Below are 20,354 nucleotides of genomic sequence, written 5' to 3' on the forward strand. Positions count from 1 at the left end.
AGAAACATGGACCTGTCCGTCCCGTCTAGTCACCCCCCCCCCCCCCCCCCCCCCCATTAAATTTACCTTCAATAAGAATAGGACTACATTGGACTTTCCAAAAAAAAAGTGGAGTATTCAATTTATTCTGAAACTTAATGCATACATTGAAAAATATAAAAAATCCAAAGATGTAGAAAAGCAAGAATTAGTCTGCCCACTTCCAGAAATTGACAAGTTATTATATGTATGCATACCATTCGCCTAGCGCTTCCAGACATCTCATGCGACCCAGAATAAGCTCCGGATCATCTTTGTTCATGTCGATTTTTTTATCATAGGCGACCAGAGCATCTTCCCACTCATGAAGTTTCTCATACCAGGTGGCTTGGATCTCCTGTAGTGGAAAAAACATAAAAGGATGATGGAAATAATTAAAATGATATTACTGATTTCATTGAATTAATTTTTTTTTTTTTAGGAGGGGGTTAAAAGTGCTTGCTTCATTTGTAAATTAAGTAAACCGCAAACTCGTCTCGGTACTCAAACAATTGGGATTTTCAATCTCACACAATAACAGTCACATCTGGAACACAGACAGCTGAGTATGGATGTTATTCCAACATTTAATGGGAGGGCATAGCAACAGTTTATTTGAAAATTGGCAGCGAGCCCAATGTGAGCGTCTGCCAGAGTAATGGATGGCTCAGCAACAGTTGAAATAACACTTCAAGTCATATTTCATAATTTAAAGAAACTGATTTTTTTAAAGCAGGCTCTTTTGATAAATGAGAACATAAAATCCTCATTTTTAATACAGCATACAAAATTTATCTGTCATTTGGGTCCAATAAGTTTGAAAGGCTACAACAGAAAAAAAACAAAGCAAATCTCCACTCATAATTCTGAATTCTACTACAATGGCCAGAAAATGTGCAAAAACAGTGACTATACGTAGTAGCGTACCAGCGAAAACAGGGGTGGTACTGGGTTAAATACAACCCAGCGCTGGGCAAAATATGGACAAACCCAACGATTGGGTTGTTTTGACCCAGCGGTTGGGTTAAATATGGACAAACCCAACGATTGGGTTGTTTTGACCCAGCGGTTGGGTTAAATATGGACAAACCCAACGATTGGGTAGTTTTGACCCAGCGGTTGGGTTAAATATGGACAAACCCAACGATTGGGTTGTTTTGACCCAGCGGTTGGGTTAAATATGGACAAACCCAACGATTGGGTTGTTTTGACCCAGCGGTTGGGTTAAATATGGACAAACCCAACGATTGGGTTGTTTTGACCCAGCGGTTGGGTTAAATATGGACAAACCCAACGATTGGGTTGTTTTGACCCAGCGGTTGGGTTAAATATGGACAAACCCAACGATTGGGTTGTTTTGACCCAGCGGTTGGGTTAAATATGGACAAACCCAACGATTGGGTTGTTTTGACCCAGCGGTTGGGTTAAATATGGACAAACCCAACGATTGGGTTGTTTTGACCCAGCGGTTGGGTTAAATATGGACAAACCCAACGATTGGGTTGTTTTGACCCTGCGGTTGGGTTAAATATGGACAAACCCAACGATTGGGTTGTTTTGACCCAGCGGTTGGGTTAAATATGGACAAACCCAACGATTGGGTTGTTTTGACCCAGCGGTTGGGTTAAATATTTAACCCAACTGGTTTAAAACTTTACTAATTTAAAATGTCCATATAAATGCATTTTATTAGGCCTATTTATTTATATTTCAGTTGATAGATCTCGTTGAGTTTCTCATTTGAAAAGTACAAATAAACAAATAAATGTCTATTTGTTTTAACATTTCATACAAATACTTAAGGTCTCCGCACATTGAAATTTTCGTATGCGTTTTTCGCATTCCAAAATTCCAGTATTGTTTTTTTTCCTCAGACAATACTCATGTAGATTTATGTAGAAAACCAACTAGGAAATTTTTTTTCCTAAGAAATCAAAAGTGTCCTCAATAAAATGAACTGAGTGTTAAGACTGCATTTGCAAATTGTAACACGTGTGTGAACAGACTTTTTTTTTTTTTTGTATTTACTTACTCTTGTATTTACTTGTGTGTGTGTACAGGTTTGACTATACTTGTGAGGTCTAAAATGTCTTCACTACTATACAATAGTGAAACCTGTTGAGCACTGACTAGTGAACCAGACCTCACTAGTTAAAGGCATACAAATCAGTCAAATCATGTTTGTATTTAAATCTAGCTATTTGAAATCTAGTGTTTAAGGACAGTGGTTGGGTTAAGCGATAGAAAATACAATTAACCTGATATAAGAAAAAAGAAAGGAAGCCTATGAGATGTCCTCACTAATATAGTGCAACTAGCAGTTGTGTGTGTGAGCGTCTGTCATCTGATGTGCCCGGTGTGTTGACGTGGTGGGTTATGACTAGGTTATGACTAGCTGATTGATAAGCTGAAATCTGATTGCCAAAACAAGTATAAAGGGTCCACACATGAATCAAGGAAAGTCTCAAAAAAACACAAACATACATGACAATTTGTAAGTTAAATGGTAACTCCTTTTTGTGAATGTTAATTTGTTTACACATGTGCATGAGCAAGTATTTTGATACTATTCTGACTCCATAACGGTTCACTCGCAAGTATGATTTTGGCTTTATTTGGCCCAAAAGTACTGTTCTAACTTGTATATAGAAACTGTACAGTTAAAAAAAAAATCTATTTAATGTATCCTATGTAAATAAAAGTACCACTTTCTCTCAGAGACAAAATTTCATAGTGATTCTTATAACTTGTGTAAGAAAAAAAAAAAAAAAAGCTAAATATAGTCTAGTCCACCAGTGTGAACCACCCATATATTAGTTATTTTTTTTAGAAAGAGCTCCACAACTACATACTGGAGCAATTAATAGTCAAGTGTTAACAAAGAAAGTCTGTGGAGTTACGCAATAGACATGGCTAAGTCATTATATCTGAACTGTCTGTCTGGACAGCAGGAGACATTTCGAGGACAGGAGTACTGTGTGTATGATGCATCAAAACATCTCAACACTTTGAAACGTAAAAACAAACCAAAAGTTGTCACATAAATGCTTACAAAAGACTTATTTAGCGAATACAGCATTATCTTCAAAACAAGACAAACAGATACTATTTTATTACAATCAAGCATATTTGCCCCCAATTCTCATCACAATTAAACAAAAAGCAACAACAACAAAAAAACATTTACAATATTTTTAAGGTGATATATGACCAAGACCTTTCTTGACAGATGTGAGATTCACGTCATTTTATGAAGTCAATGCATGATGGATGGCACACAGATTAGTGAGGGATGAGAGCTCTTACCAGTTCTCCGAAGTGCTTCATGGCATACTCCAACACTCCTGATGCTGCCTCTGGCTGCTGCAGCTTATTATTGATGCTAAAACGAAATACAATGTTTTAGTGCACACTCGAAATCTTCAATACTGCAAATATGATTATAGAAATTGAGATTAGCTACAACCAACAATTAAAATAAAAATAAAAATCATGAGCCCAAAACAACAGGTACTTGTATGACTGTCAGTTTACTCACTACTGTACAAAGTATAGACTCATTCAGAGACCTTTTGGTATTTGTATAGTCTAAAATATTTTATTACAATTCTCTAAAAAATTTACATTTAAGTTACATTTATGATCCTTATAATGACCGATTAAAAAACTTCCCATCTAGAAGCACTCTGCCAGACTTGCCAATACATCTGCTTTTACAGGGGCAAGGGAATCCCAGCGAAAGCAAATGCTGCCATAATTAAAAACAAAACAAAACAAAACCAATTAATAAAACAATAATATTTCTAACACATTTCTAAACCACTGATGTTACCAACAACAGCATTTATGATACAATAAACCCCCTGAATACTTGACGGAATAATCAAACGAATACTTTTTGGGAGTACGTATTTCTTTATTGTGCATCATCAGAATGCCCTGTTGTCAAAGTGTTCTACGGAGTTTGCATTCGGCAGATATAGATCCATTCGTTAACGTGTGATGGCAGAAAATTTAATTTGCTAACATATCTTTGCATTGCTTCTACATATCAGCATATTTTGGAAACTTTTAGCCAGCATAGTCTATAGCTGCTGTGTACACAGTTAGGTGAAGACTGCCTAACAGCCAAAGACGAGTTTGAAGAAGTAGGTTTTCAGAAAATCGAAAATAGCACAAGCATTTTCATGCCGGAAATGGAAAGAAAAGATATACGTTTTGTAGATTACAGTTTAAGGATTTTGGAGAAAGCCCTTACGATTTCAGAGTGATGAACCACCAAGTTTGGTATCAATTGGTATTGCATTTTTTTGCGGGGCCAGATGAAATGTGAAGACGTCACAATTCTCTCACAACTGATAATAAACGGTCATTATTTGCATATTACGTAATTAATTTGATTTGACAGCCCTAGTTTGAAATATTGTGAGTTTAACAATTAAACATTGGTGCTACTTTTGAGAACCTGAGTACTTGTGCTCATCTCAATTTACCACTGTATTGGCTACAAAAAGGCCCCTTTCCACCACCTTTTCCACGTCAGCAGCATATGCAATGACCGACAGAGAACCCTGAATGGAACATTTGCACTTCAGCCCATAAGCCATTATAGTTGCTGGCTCTTTCCTGCTTTTTAAAAGCCCTTGAGGGTAACATACTTTCTAGGTGAGCTCAAAATAAATGTTCTGACACTCGGGGAAAGTGGGAAAGAGCAAAAAATAAGCTAGAAACTAAGTATTGGTGTTGCTTCCTAAGATAAATAATTTGACTTCACCAGTTTAAACATGTCACTGTCATAATAGAAAATAATTGATTTGCTAGATAAATACACCGGAAAGGCACACATAGAAGCTGCTCAAGTCTACATAAATCCCACGATACATTTGAACCTACAGGCTTGAACAAAATTTATTCCAAACCGAAGCAAGAGAGAAAAAAAAAAGACTAAAAGACTACCTGAATACATCTAGTAATGGTTCGGAAAGCTGGTGGTGTTTTATATTTGCCAGAAAACAACGCCATGTTTACAAGTTCCCAGGAAGCTACAATTTGCACTTCCAAAGAACTAGAGGATTTGATATACTGCACAGAGTATTGTTTGAAAAATGTACAGTAATATGTAATCTCTTGCTACTGCCATTGCGCTAATGGCTCCAACGATTCAACTCTGCTGAAATAAACTGCTGTCCAACTGGAAACACACTTCCATTTAGTTAGAAAATATTGAAGGCATCTGTTGGGGACGAGACTCATTTTCAAAAAGAACTGACAATCGACTGTCCTGCTCTCCTGCTCACAAACAACACAATTAACAAGTTGGTTATTAGTATGCATATTAACGCTCAAGCAGGCGTTTTGCTTTCTCCTCTGTGCATCAACGTTCGTCACTCTCTCCCCGGATCTTACGTTGCACCTTTCGTTACACCTACGTCATACGCTCGACCGCCTTGTTGTGAACGCGCCTGCTTGAGCGACCGGAAGCTGGACATAACAGTTAATAAAGTTTTAAGAATCAACATTTTTCTTAAACTAACACATTGTTTCGCTTCAGAAGTCCTTTATTAACACCCCGGAGCCGTGTGGAGTAGTTTTATGATGGATGGATACTTTTTTGGGATTCAGAAACAGGGGCACCATTCACTGCAATTATACAAATTGGAACAAACAGGACAATGTTGAATATAACTCAGAATGTGTTCGTCTGAAAGAGGAATGCCAGACATGCCTTGGGGGTGAGTAAATCTTGGACTAATTTTCATTTTTGGGTGAACTATCCCTTTAACCCTACCCAATACCTACTCCCTTATTATAATCAGGAGTTTATTTAGGGAAAATCTAAATGTATCTAAATGTATCTATACAAAATCTAAATGTATCTAAAATGTTACTGTGCCAGCTTTATGGTGCGTTCACACCAGACGCGAATGAAGTGTTAAGCGTTGTTAAGTCAATGCAAAGGCGTGAATAGACATCCTGCGGCGCGATTCGCGCGAATGACACTGCGTGAATTGAGCGTTTCGGGCATTTGATGCGCGTAATGCATGATCCACGCAAATCGCGCAAGTTGAAAAATCTGAACTTTGGTGGATATTTGCGCCACGTTAACCAATCAGGAGCTTGCTCTAGTAGTGACGTGATTACGACGTAGCGAGCGGAGGGAGAAATCCAAAACAACAATGGAGGACAAAATAATCGTCGCTGTATGAGGACACCCGGAGCGACTATATCCTATTGAAAATACACTCACAATAGTATAGTAAAAAAAAATAGTTATTTGTGATTGGACCAGTGTTGTGGTATAGTGTAATGAGAATGCAGCAACGAGACAGGGATTCCTTTTGGAGGCTGGCTCCATTTATCATTTGAAAACAAGAAAACTATAATCTAAACTTGAACAAACAATTATTGAAAATTTATGAAAGATTTACAAGAGTTAAAGATGAAAAAAGACAGCAATATTTACAAGAGAGGTTGAAAAGATGTGATTATTTACTATATATAAAGAGTGTGAATCAAAAGACAAAAGGATGGGAATATTTATATGTCAGCCATTTCGCAACGAGACTGGAGCCGCCTGGCAGAAGCCTCTCCCTGACGCAAATTCGCGTCTGTTGTGAAGTGAATTTCACGCGCGAATGAAGCGAGTAAACTAAAATGTTCAAGCGTCCAACCACGTCGCGTCTGGTGTGAACGCACTCTTACAGTCCTTTGTCTCTTTAAACTTTGATTGTGTTTTAGGTTTGTTTTCTAGTAGGGATGCACAATATTGGATTTTTGCAGATATCCAATATGCCAATATTTTTTTTACTCATTTTGGGAGCACCAAGTTTTTCCTGTGTAGACACTAATATATATATATATATATATATATATATATATATATATATATATATATATATATATATATATATATATATATATATATATGATGCAAAATTCACTTTTACATGTTGTTTGAACTGAAATGTGTCTTGGTAGTGTGTGTACACAACCACCCTATAATGATAAAAATCCATCCATGTTTTTTTTTTAATCCCAATAAATTATGAGATCATGCCATTCACAGATTCTTGGCAGAGTGAGAGGCCAAGGCCCCTCCCACGATTGTTGATTGACACTGGCGTTTTAGCACAGGCCCAGTTTTAGCACTGGCGTTTTAGCACAGGCCAGCTCCATGAGTGAGCGGTCAAGAGTCCGCTAGACACAGTGGATTACTTTTGTTTTTGAAGGGAATACTCCCCTGATCTACTTAAATGTGTCTAAATTTGCGCAAATCATTCCTGATCCAGCTTCACCTACAGAAGAAGCGAGTATAAGTTTTTTTATGAATCTTTACAAATCGCCTTTCCTTATAAATGTCCTAGTTAGCAAGTTAGCAATGCGGCTAAAGTTTACAGTCATGAGAACGGCTCGTCACCCCACAGAAGAGAGGGGCGGGGTAAGCACAGCTAATTAGCATTTAAAGAGACATGCACCGAAACTGGTTGCTGTGAACAGAGCTGTTTTCGACAAGGTAAAAAGGGTGTTTTTGAGACTACTACTGACAAATTTTAACCAAAGACTTTTCATTAAGACCCTAAAGAATCATATCAACTTGCATCCGATTTAAAAGTTCGATTTAAAAGACCAGTTTAAAGTTCTTTTTATAATGAGAGTACATTGAAAGCATTGAAAATACCTAATAAATCAATCACTGCTGGGTTTTTTTCCACAAATCTTTTAGTTTTCATAATCTGTTTGAAAAATATATTACACATTAAATAATAAACCTGTATATAAAGCTATTTAATTGGTTATGTGTCATGTTTGTGATTTTTATTCATGTAAGCTATAGCTTCTGCCCTTTAAAAGAGTCATAAACTGAGAAACCAAAATTCCCTTGATCTTTTGACATATTGTTCTATGAAAACATCCTGTAAGTTTCAGAGCTCAAAACTTTCTGGTTAGTCTAAAAAACAGCTTATACTGAAGCCAGTCTGCCAAAACGACAGCATGTGGAATGTTCTTTTCTATGATGTAATAATGTGGCTAAACACTGCCTCCGCAGAAGAGCAACGCCTGCTTCTACATTGCTGCCTGTTTAGCCCCACCCACAGATTCATGCATGCAGTGTTTACGTGAGAGGCGAATGCGCAGGTCTATGCAGAAACCAACGATAGCAATGGCTCGGAACACAACAAGTTGTGGAAAAACAGTCTTTGCATTGCCTTCCTTCTGATCCCGACATTAGAAAAGAGTGAATGAACTTTATTTTGAATGAAGTTCCAGACCATGTCAGTAAGAACTCAGTCCTTTGTTCACTTCATTTTACCGCAGATTCGTTTACAAACAAGGTACAATTCGATGCCTTGCAGTGCTGTGCCGACTATATTGGATGCAGCAGTAATGTCGCAACACACAAAACAGAGGCAGCTCATGTCCCATTTAAATCAAAACAGATGATTTTATGACATCAATTAATGCTTTATTTATTCACAAATACAAGCATCTCTGTGTTATTTGTGTATTTTACTTTTCATTTTATTACAAACGGGCCCATAGCATCCCCTAAATAAATGAAATGCCTTACTGGACACAATAAGGAGCTGTATTAGGATCTGGGGAAGTCTGTTGTTGTTGCTGCACGCGCTCGTGATTGTTGACTCTATCGTACACTGGACGCATCATTCTGTACATACATTCTCAAATGAAATGCTGTGATCAAAAACAGTGAATCTAATCATGCTTCAAGCAAAAGTTTGCTTCAAGAATGACCACACTGGTGACATGATCTTTTCACTAGCACACCTTGAGCACATGTGAGTTATTCATCTTATCGGCATAAATTTTCATATCGGGGTGATGCCGATGTTTACATTTTAAAGGGGTCATCGGATGCCCATTTGATATAAGTTTATATGATTCTTTAGGGTCTTAATGAAAAGTCTATAACATACTTTGGTTAAAATGTCTCAACGGTAGTGAAAAAACACCTTTTTTAACATGTCAAAATCAGCTCTGTTTTTAGCAAGCCCTTCTAGTCCATGTTGCTTTAAATGCTAATGAGCTCTGCTGACCCCGCCCCATCTTCCATGGGGTGACGAGCAGTATTGTTTACTTTAGCCGCAAAACTGGCTAACTAGCACGTTATTAGGAAAGGCGATTTGCAAAGATTCATAAAAAACCCTTACACTCACTTCTGTAGATGAAGCTAGATCACGAATGATTTGCGTGAACATAGACGCATTTAGGTAGATCGGGGGCGCATTCCCTTCAAAACGAAAGTAAAGTTAATCCTCTGCGTCTTCACCGGCTCAGATGTCGGGCGTAAATGACGATTGCTATATTCATTATTACATCCAACAACAGAACACCTCAATCGCTTAATCGGAGACATCTTGTCTTCCCCTGCACCGGAGTCGACACAATGGCGGACCGCTCTCAGCTCACTCAGGGCGGGTCTAAGGTAAGACGCTAGTGTCAATCTACTATTGCAGGAGCGGCCTGTACAAACTACATCACTCTGACAGGAACCTCAGAACAGCCTGATTTGAGAAAGGGGATTTTAAAATAGGGATTTAAAAAAAAAAAAATCACTGGGTGGATTTTTATCATTATAGGGTGGATGTGTACACACTTTCAACACACATTTATGTTCAAACAACTTGAAAAGTGAATTTTGCATCAGATGACCCTTTTAAGCCTTTATCAACCGATTCTGATAATGTTCAGATAATATCACGCATCCCTATTTTCTAGTATACAAACTGAAGTCCAGAAATACTCTTTTAGAACCAAAGAAACCAATCAAAATTGTTTGCAGATCTGCAACTCATTAAAAACTGGAAACACAATCATGAAGCCATCATGGAACAGAAGAGTTTGGTTCTTGACAAGTTAGACAACGCCACATGAAGTAAATATTTACCTCTCTTAGATGAGATTCCAAGTTACATTAATATCTTTCTTTTCTTTGTAAAAGCCTGAAATTAGTTATCTTAGGCATATTAAAGCACTACAAAGGGCCCGACATATTGTATTATTATTTCCTCAGTTTATTTTGCAATGGCAAACTGCAACATTATGAAATGTCTTCACCTGTCAACACCAAGTCTCCTGAAATGTAATGTACATTTGTAAGAGTAAGGGTAAGGTGAAAGCACATTTGTGACCCTGGACCACAAAACCAGTCTTAAGTCGCTGGGGTATATAGTAATAGCCAAAAATACATTGTATGGGTCAAAATGATCCATTTTACTTTTATGCCAAAAATCATTAGGATATTAAGTAAAGATCATGTTCCAGGAAGATATTTAATGAATTTCCTACCATAAATATATCAAAACTTAATTTTTGATCAGTAATATGCATAGCTAAGAACTTGATTTGGACAACTTTAAAGGCGATTTTCTCAGTATTTAGATTTTTTTTGCACCCTCAGATTCCAGATTTTCAAATAGTTGTATCTCGGCCAAATATTGTCCTATCATAACAAACCATACATCAATGTAAAGCTTGTGATGTACACCAATGTAAAATTGACACTTATGACTGGTTTTGTGGTCCAGGGCCACATTTGTAAACAAACACATTTCAAGACAAGCTAGTCTTTCTTGACATGGACGCAGTTTTCCCATGCCAATAAATCATTCTCTGATGTTAATGACTCATTCCTGATGTTAATCGAAAACACAGTGCATCGTTCTGCTTTTGGTTCAAACAAAGAGTATTTTCAAAACCATTTAAGTCTACCATAAAACCATTATACTACATTAGCTGCTTTTGGCAAACCCTGCTGACCCATGCTGGTTGAATGCGTGTACTGACGTCGTCACTCAGAACTGGTCACTTGTTTATTGTCTGGCTACTAGTTTCTCTCTGCAGCTTATCAAAGATGCTTTTTTTTTTAGCTCGATTGCTTCTGTCTGTTCCTGTCTGTCGTGCTGCTGAGAGGTTTGCGATTGTAGCTCTGTGTAGCTTCGCTTTTCTGTTGAATCTTACTTTCACTCTCTGTTGGGGCAGTCGTGGCCTAATGGATAGAGATTTGGACTTGTAACCTGAAGGTCGTAGGTTCGAGTGAGAGCCATTATCCACAAATGGCGAAAACATGGAACAGTGGTGAAACTTCCCAGGAGTGGCTGGCCGACCAAAATTACCCCAAGAGCGCAGCGACAACTCATCCAAGAGGTCACAAAAGACCCCACAACAACATCTAAAGAACTGCAGGCCTCACTTAACTCAGTTAAGGTCAGTGTTCATGACTCCACCATAAGAAAGAGACTGGGCAAAAATGGCCTGCATGGCAGAGTTCCAAGACGAAAAGCGCTGCTGAGCAAAAAGAACAAAGGCTCGTCTCAGTTTTGCCAGAAAACATCTCGATGATCCCCAAGACTTTTGGGAAAATACTCTGTGGACTGACGAGACAAAAGTTTAACTTTTTGGAAGGTGTGTGTCCAATTATATATGGCGTAAAAGTAACACAGCATTTCAGAAAAAGAAGATCATACCAACAGTAAAATATGTTTGGGAGAAATATGGTTGTAGTGTGATGGTCTGGGGCTGTTTTGCTGCTTCAGGACCTGGAAGACTTGCTGTGATAAATGGAACCATGAATTCAGCTGTCTACCAAAAAATCCTGAAGGACAATGTCCGGCCATCTGTTCGTGACCTCAAGCTGAAGCAAACTTGGGTTCTGCAGCAGGACAATGATCCAAAACACACCAGCAAATCCACCTCTGAATGGCTGAAGAAAAAAAAATTAAGACTTTGGAGTGGCCTAGTCAAAGTCTTGACCTGAATCCTATTGAGATGCTGTGGCATGACCTTAAAAAGGCGGTTCATGCTCAAACCCTCCAATGTGGCTGAATTACAACAATTCTGTCAAGATGAGTGGGCCAAAATTCCTCCACAGCGCTGTAACAGACTCATTGCAAGTTATCGCAAACGCTTGATTGCAGTTGTTGCTGCTAAGGGTGGCCCAACCAGTTATTAGGTTTAGGGGGCAAGCACTTTTTCACACAGGGCCATGTGGGTTTGGATTTTGTTTTCATAATAAAAAATTTCATTCAAAAACTGCATGTCGTGTTTACTTGTGTTATCTTTGATTAATATTTAAACTTGTTTGATGATCTGAAACATTAAAGTGTGACAAACATGCAAAAAAATAAAAAAGGGGGCCAACACTTTTTCACACCACTGTATGGTAGAACCATCACTTCTACCATAAAGGACTGCTTTGTAAGTAATCTTCCTGATTTATCTCAGTTCCTCAGCATATCTGCATAGACTGGACTACTGCAATGCTCTTCTGGCTGGTCTGCCATCAAACACAATCAAACCTCTACAAATGATTCAGAATGCAGCGGCACAACTGATCTTCAACGAGCCCAAAAGAGCGCATGTTACACCTCTCTTCATCTCCTTGCACTGGCTACCAGTGGCAGCTCGCATCAAGTTCAAGACACTGATGCTTGCATACAGAACTACCACAGGCTCAGCACCCTCCTACTTCCACTCACTATTACGAACCTACATCCCCTCCAGAAGTCTGAGATCTGCTAGTGAGCGACGCCTTGTGGTACCATCACAGAGAGGCTCAAAATCACTCTCCAGAACATTCTCGTTCACCATTCCTGGCTGGTGGAATGATCTTCCCACCCCTATCCAGAATGCCGGATCCCTGTCAATCTTCAAGCAACAACTGAAAACTCATCTCTTTCGGCAGTACTTGACTTCATCCTAAACTCAAAAAAAAAAAAAAAAAAAAAAAAACTCACTCTTTCTCTCTATCTTTCTCTCCCTCCCTTACTATCTTGTACTTATTTGAACAATGACTGAGACTTGGTGTTACGAGCACTTCCTCTGTCTGATTGCCTCTTCAAGATGAATCGCTTTTTGTATTCCCCAATTGTAAGTCGCTTTGGATAAAAGCGTCTGCCAAATGACTAAATGTAAATATAAATATCCAACAGCGCAGAAAAACTTGATGATGTAACAGAAAATATGGACTCTCTCTTTTCTAGCACTTTAGATACGGTTGCTCCTTTACACTTAAGGAAGATTAAGGAAAAGAGTCCAACACTGTGGTATAATGAGCACACTCGCGCCCTAAAGAGAGCAGCCCGGAAAATGGAGCACAGCTGGAGGAAAACTAAACTAGAGGTATTTCGTATTGCTTGGCGGGAAAGTACCCTATCCTACAGAAAAGCATTAAAAACTGCTAGATCTGATTATTTTTTGTCTCTTTTAGAAGAAAACAAACATAACCCCAGGTATTTATTCAATACAGTGGCAAAATTAACAAAAAATAAAGCATCAGCAGGTGTTGACATTTCCCAACAGCACAGCAGTAATGATTTTATTAACTATTTTACTTCCAAAATCGATACTATTAGAGATCAAATTGTAACCAGCTGTATCGCATCAGATACACTATATATCTCCTGAGGAATAGTTCACTACAGGAACAGTGCACTATAGATCCCCTGAGGAACAGTTCCACTCATTCTCTACTATAGGAGAGGAAGAATTGTATAAACTTGTTAAATCAGCTAAACCAACAACACGTATGTTAGACCCTATTGCAGCTAAACTACTAAAAGAGGTGCTTCCAGAAGTCATAGATCCTCTTTCTCTCTTATCACCGTAGCCACCCGATCCGGTCCGTATCCAGCCCAGATCCGTACTGCAGTCACCAGATCCAGTTCGTATCCAGATCAGATGGTGGATCAGCACCCAAAGATGCCCTCTACAGCACTGAACGTCAGCAGAGACCAGGACACCTAGATGAGTCCCAGAGACATATCCCCAGTGAGGACCTCGCCACTTAGACAGTCATCGGGAAAAGACCACTGGAACCAGTTTAGCCCTTACAATCTGACTTTGCTGCAGTCAGAATTGAACTGCTGGTTCGTTTGCCCAGAGGAGAACTGGCCCCCTGACTGAGCCTGGTTTCTCCCAAGGGTTTTTTCTCCATTCTGTCACCGATGGAGTTTTGGTTCTTTGCCGCTGTCGCCTCTGGCTTGCTTAGTTGGGGGACACTTCATTTCCAGCGATATCGTCGACCTGAAATGCCTTTAACTGAAAATTGAGTGTTTAATCTTGTCATTTTACATTATTGACACACTATTTTCCTATTTTGATATTGTGCAGTTGCTTTGACACTATTTGTTAAAAAGCGCTATATAAATAAAGGTGACTTGACTTGACTTTTCCACCAATGATTTTTAATTTACTTTAACTCAAGAATGTTACTTTAAACTTGAACAACACAAACTTTAAATTGTAGTGTATGTTTGTATCATTAAAATGTATTACATAAATCTTCTTGCTGACTACTGTTCTTGTAAAAGTTTGGTTGAATTCAGTAAATATAAAAATTAAAACTGCATTGTTTTTGTGTGGCAGAAGTGTGGAATGAAAATATTGTCCATATTTGCTGTATGATATGAAATAATTTAGCATGGCAATAATGTGCAATGTAAAACTTTATCTCTAGTTAAACACAATGGGAAAATTATGGTTTTTTTTGGGGGGGGGGGCACAATCAGTTCTCTCTGAGAAGCTGTAAAGTCTGGACTTTAAAAAAACAGAACACTAATTACTAGGGGTGGCACGGTTCGCGGAAAAAAACCGAACCGCACGGTTCTCCACACACGGTTCGGCACGCGCTATGACCGCGGTTCAACTGAATTCTGACAACGCATGTGGTTTGTTATAAATAACACGTAAAACAAATAGGGTTCGGCTAATGTATGTTTCTGTTAATGGATGCGCATTCTGGCTTCCCAGTACATTATAACAACAGCGATGAGAAAGAAAAGAAAAAAAATAAGTGGACAAATCATTCACTCTTGTTCAATGCGAGTGCGTATGCTGGAATATGAGCATTTATTCCGTCATCACCCGGGTGCTGATAGCGCGCGCACAGGTGAGACCTGAAAAGCACACGTTGATATCGGTGTTTAGACTAAAGTCATGTAAGCTTTGCCAGCTCAAATATTTAAGAGCCAGAGGACGCGAGCTCGCGCGCGCAGTGAGAAGATTTGTGCGTGCGTTCATCAGAAGTGCACAAGCCTGCGCCTCAGAACGCGCGCAAATATGAAGCTCTCTCTGAAGTATTGTGTTTTAATGGATAAATTCACACAAAATTCTGTCAAAATGACCGTCTTGGTAAGTATCCTATAGCAGACATAGCCGGCTGGGCGTACAGTATCAGTGCTTTCTCTTAAAGTGACAGTTAATATTAAATAAACAGCAACAACAAAGAAATCACTCACTGCTCTTGATTGAATCGCTTTTGTAACTTTAATAAAGAGTAATCTTTAATTTATACAGTCAAATATGCAATGCTGTTTTACCTTTGATTACTTTAATCGTACTTCAATTTCTGTACCTAAAAAACCCCCTGAAAATCACTGATTATTTTATTTGTATCTTTACTCTATTGTATTTTTATTTGTGCTGTTGCTTGTAGTTAAAGGTCTGCTTTTATTTGTGTACACTCACAATGAAAACAAAACAGATTTTATATATATAACATGTAATAATATTTAGCATTTTCACATCAAAATAAAAGAAACTGAGCAAAGTAGATGTCTTTTTTTTTTCCCTGTTGTACCGAAATTGTATCGAACCGTGACCCCCGAACCGAGGTACGTACCGAACCGTGACATCTGTGTACCGTGCCACCCCTACTAATTACCTGCTCAGGTCAGTTGGCATTAAATGAAAGGACAGCTGAATATGAGGAAGAGGTCAGTCTAGAGAAAACAGTAGCTCCAAAAATGTCTTTGTGCAAGCTACCATGCGGTTTCTAGAAGTAGCAAGCAGGAAGGCATCTGGTACATTAGATACAATCTCTCCTACACTGGATTAAAAGTGTCTCAGGACAGTACTATTGGGGCAAGCAATATGTCAAGTGATTCAAGACCAACTCTATTTCTTGTTTTGTTTTTTTATTTCTTTAATATTTGGTCCCACTTTATATTAAGTGGCCTTAATGACTATGTGCTTACACGTACTATGTACAATGTAATTACAGAAATTAATTACAGATGTAATTACATGCAGGTATTTTTAAAAATATAAGTACAATGTAATACACATATGTACACAATAAGTGCATTGTATCAAATTATTAATTTAAATGTAAGTACATAGTATTTAAGGCCACTTAATATAAATTGGGACCTAATATTTTATATATGTATGAAGCCAACAAAAAGTAAACATAGGGAGTTTAATCCTCAGTATTATGGGCATCCAACATTTTGCAATGTTTCTGACAAAACCTTGTTTCTTCTGCACGTTTTGCACAGAAACAAACAAACTGACTTTTCTATCATCAGCCCATTCTAATACACCACAAACAGAACTTTGCATTGGTATTACAGTCCAACAACTAATGTTCAGCTGTTTGTTCTGCCACCTCCAATCCTGATCCAATCATAAATCTCTTGTCATGCACAGGGACACTGTGAGGTCGTGACTGTGAGGTCTCCTCACTCACAGATGGTGTTTTAAAGAGAGGACACCTAGTTTTAATGCAGTAGACATTTCACTCTTTTGTTTGAAAAGTCTTCCCCTCAGGTTAACTCAGTCAAGAGGAAAAAAAAACATTATTCGGCTGAATGAATGTCAGCTTTGACTTTGGTTTGAAGAAATAGTCTGCATATGATGAACTTTCTCTGGGAATCCAAGTTTTCAGAGGCAGAAAAAAATATATATATTTGAGTTAGTCGTTATATTGAGAAGTCGTGGCCTAATGGTTAGAGAGTCGGACTTGTAATCGAAAGGTTGCAGGTTCGAGTCCCCGGCCGGCAGGGATTGTAGGTGGGGGAGTGAATGTACAGCGCTCTCTCCACCCTCAATACCACGACTGAGGTGCCCTTGAGCAAGGCACCGAACCCCCAACTGCTCCCCGGGCGCTGCAGCATGGCTGCCCACTGCTCCGGGTGTGTGTTCACGGTGTGTGTGTGTGTGTGTGTGTGTGCATTTGTTCACTACTCACTGCTGTGTGTGTGCACTTGGATGGGTTAAACGCAGAGCACCAATTTCGAGTATGGGTCACCATACTTGACAATACGTCACGACTTTAACCCACAGTGCAATAAATGACAACAATCCAGATGTTTAAATGTTTCCCATTTCCTCCCCTCATGGCACATGATAAAAGATTAAGCCATCCCTTCCCAATTCAGCTCAGACAACACTGCATAGTCTGTTAACATTATATAATTGAAGTAGGGTGGACCCAAAACTTGTTGCCAATCACATTCTTCTAATAATATTCATGAAAGGCTTGACATGCAGCTTAGACAATAGTTTCCATTTGATTACTTTCGAGTCCGGTGCTATTTTTCCAACATGTGCTATTTCTGACACAAGGTACTTGTGGATCTCCTTGTGGTCTGACCACAAACACCACTGGAAGAAGTGATATTGTGTTATATACGATTATGTAAGCTGTATTACAACTTGTTCATTGTAATAATACATCTGCTAGGAAACGTGGTTAGCAATGGTCAAACCAATCATCTCTTTTTCGACATCCTGCGATTTTTAATGACCACAGAGAGTCAGGACCTCTGTTTAACGTCTTATCCGAAAGACGGTGCTTTTTACAGTATAGTGTCTCCGTCACTATACTGGGGTGTTAGGACCCACACAGACTGCAGGGTGATGAACCCCCTGCTGGCCTCACTAACACCTCTTCCAGCAGCAACCTAGTTTTCCAGAATAAGAATACAGAATTTGAAATTATCAAACACCAAATACATTAAATATAGATGAATCCTTAAAGGTGCCATAGAATGGAAAACTGTATTTACCTTGGCATAGTTAATAACAGTTCTGTAAATGGAAATGACACACCGTGAGCCTCAAACACCATAGTTTCTTCCTTCTTATGTTAATCTCGTGAATAAAAAAGACCACTGAAAAACAGGCGAATCAGAACATAACACTGACTGTGACGTAACAGTTGGGAACACTAATAATTACGCCTCAACATTTGCATATACCCGCCCATTTTCTAGGCCAGCCGCAAGCCGAACCATCAGAAGTTCTGCAGGTATTGTGAAGAAACAAGCGAGGACAATAGTGAAAATGGCAGATCATGGAAATAAATGTTATGTTTCAGGCTGTGCAGGGGATGTGAAGTGCAGGGATGAGTTGGTGTCTGTAGTCAGAAAGGCACAGGAAGCAAATATCGCGCTCTAATAAAATAACGCGAGCCACTAAAGGGACATGGTTAGCTCCTTGCTAGTGGTAGCCTGTTACATTAGAGTACATAAGATTTCACTTACCACATAAACAGAGTAAGGAGATATGACTGAGGATGATGGCGAATGATTTACAGATCCTGAGCACCACTGACAAGCATCTGATCTTGTATAATGTGTGGTAAGTACTGCCGCTCCATAGTGTAAACAGAGTACGTGCGATCGAATCTCGAAAGCGAAAGTGAAACTATAACGCGATCGACCGATCGTTCAAAAGCAGTTTCAATGCCTCTCGTATTAATAGAGGCTCCCTGATGCCCGCATGTTATATACAGTATAGGATAAACGTATCTATTAAGCTCATATACCCATTAAGCACACTAATTTTTTAACTCAGATTATAAAAATAAAAAATCTATTATCCTACTTAATATCTTAACCAATTGATGTGTTTGTTACTATATACCTCCTATAATTTCAAGTTAATCAGATCATTGCACGCTGAGATATGAGTCTCCATGTGTTCACTCTGTCTGGTGGCCATTTAGAAAGCTGTCTAAAAACTTTCACTAAAAGAGGAGCCCTTTAAATGTGCTTTTTTTTTTTTTTTTTACATGTTTAAGCCTTTATTTTGGGTAAATTTCCCTACTTGCTGTAAAATTAAGATATTAATGTTCAGACTTTTGCATATTATAACATGGAACTTGGATGTGGGAAATAATTGCATTAGATCCAAAAGATAGTTTTAGCAACACAGCGCAGATGCTACAGAACACAGTTAGCTGACTAGCTGGATAAGATTGTGTGCTACGCTAATATATTACTTCACAGGCTTTACTGGCTTGTACTTTTACATCCATAATATTATAAATTGACAGTTTATTGCTGGTCTGTGGTTTTACAGTGCTGTAATTTTTAAAGATTTCAGTTTATTTTAAGGTGAGCTTAAAGGGTGCACTACTATGAAAATACACAGCTTCAGTGTGACATCAATAAGAAAAGTATAATTTCATAGATATTGTTAATAATACTTGTTCATATTAAAATATGCATGAACTTAATACATGAACTAGATTATTTAGCAAAATCTAGTCATTTAATAAATATTACATGAAATGTATTAAAAATTGTTGCTGCTCCAATTAAGTTCAGTGTGCTCTTTAATCTCTTCCACATTAATGTAAATACTTCATAAACAGACTTTAAATATTAACCGATGGTTGTCACTTTAAGTTAATCTTTATAAAATGTCTAATAACTTATTTTAACAGCTTTAAGATGACAAAATCGAGACATAACTATAGTTTATGCCCAAAGATGAAAGAGGCATGTCATTACACTACACAACTCTTAAAATGTGAACGGATTCTTAAAACACCAGGCATCATACACTTAACGACTTTGTAAAAAGTCTCAAAGGAAAACTGGCCATCATACACTAAACGACTGAGGATCACACACGAGCAGATTTTAATTTCCTTCCGATCACAACAAACTCACACAGAAATGTGAGCATTGTTTCTGTGTTCATCCCCATGAATGAAATGTTTTATTGGTGTGTTTTATTTCATTTTTGAATATGTGTTATTTAGCTGAACGTGGACTAGTCTTGATGTTGCAGTGTGCTTAAATGACACTTCACTATGAATATATAACTGATCAAATTGAATGCCCCGTTGCTTGATTTTAGTGGGGGGGGGGGGGGGGGGGGGGGGTTATTGACTTTGTACCTTCAAATAAAATTTTTTTCAATTATTCTTTAAAAAGGTTTTTTAAAATAAACAAGAATTTTTAATAAAACATGATGTGAGCTTAAATGTACACAAATGTACCCATTAAGCACAGCCAGACTTTTTGCATTTAATTATGTATATCTTAATCAAAATTATTTTGTCATTTAAAATAAAAGAATAGAACTTTTTGTACCGAAACCAATATCTTGGGGGGAAGTCGTGGCCTAATGGTTAGAGAGTCGGACTCGTAATCGAAAAGTTGCGGGTTCGAGTCCCCGGCCGGCAGGGATTGTAGGTGGGGGGAGTGAATGTACAGCGCTCTCTCCACCCTCAATACCACGACTGAGGTGCCCTTGAGCAAGGCACCGAACCCCCAACTGCTCCCCGGGCGCTGCAGCAT

At 38.4% G+C, this 20,354-nt stretch overlaps 1 protein-coding gene across 1 annotated transcript in view; it reads right to left on the minus strand.

Moving 5' to 3' along the window:
• The window catches only part of LOC306849579 (serine/threonine-protein kinase mTOR), a 148,033-nt gene that overhangs the window by 57,363 nt on the left and 70,316 nt on the right, over positions 1-20,354 (minus strand). Inside the window, exons 29-30 of the mRNA XM_079384722.1 lie at positions 3,325-3,400; positions 237-376 (exon numbers count right to left, since the gene is read on the minus strand). Of these exons, the coding sequence (XP_079240848.1) occupies positions 237-376; positions 3,325-3,400 (216 nt within the window). The remainder of the gene's footprint in view (positions 1-236; positions 377-3,324; positions 3,401-20,354) is intronic.

The sequence above is a fragment of the Barbus barbus genome, assembly GCF_936440315.1.
Source record: "Barbus barbus genome assembly, chromosome: 29".
NCBI lineage: Eukaryota > Metazoa > Chordata > Actinopteri > Cypriniformes > Cyprinidae > Barbus > Barbus barbus.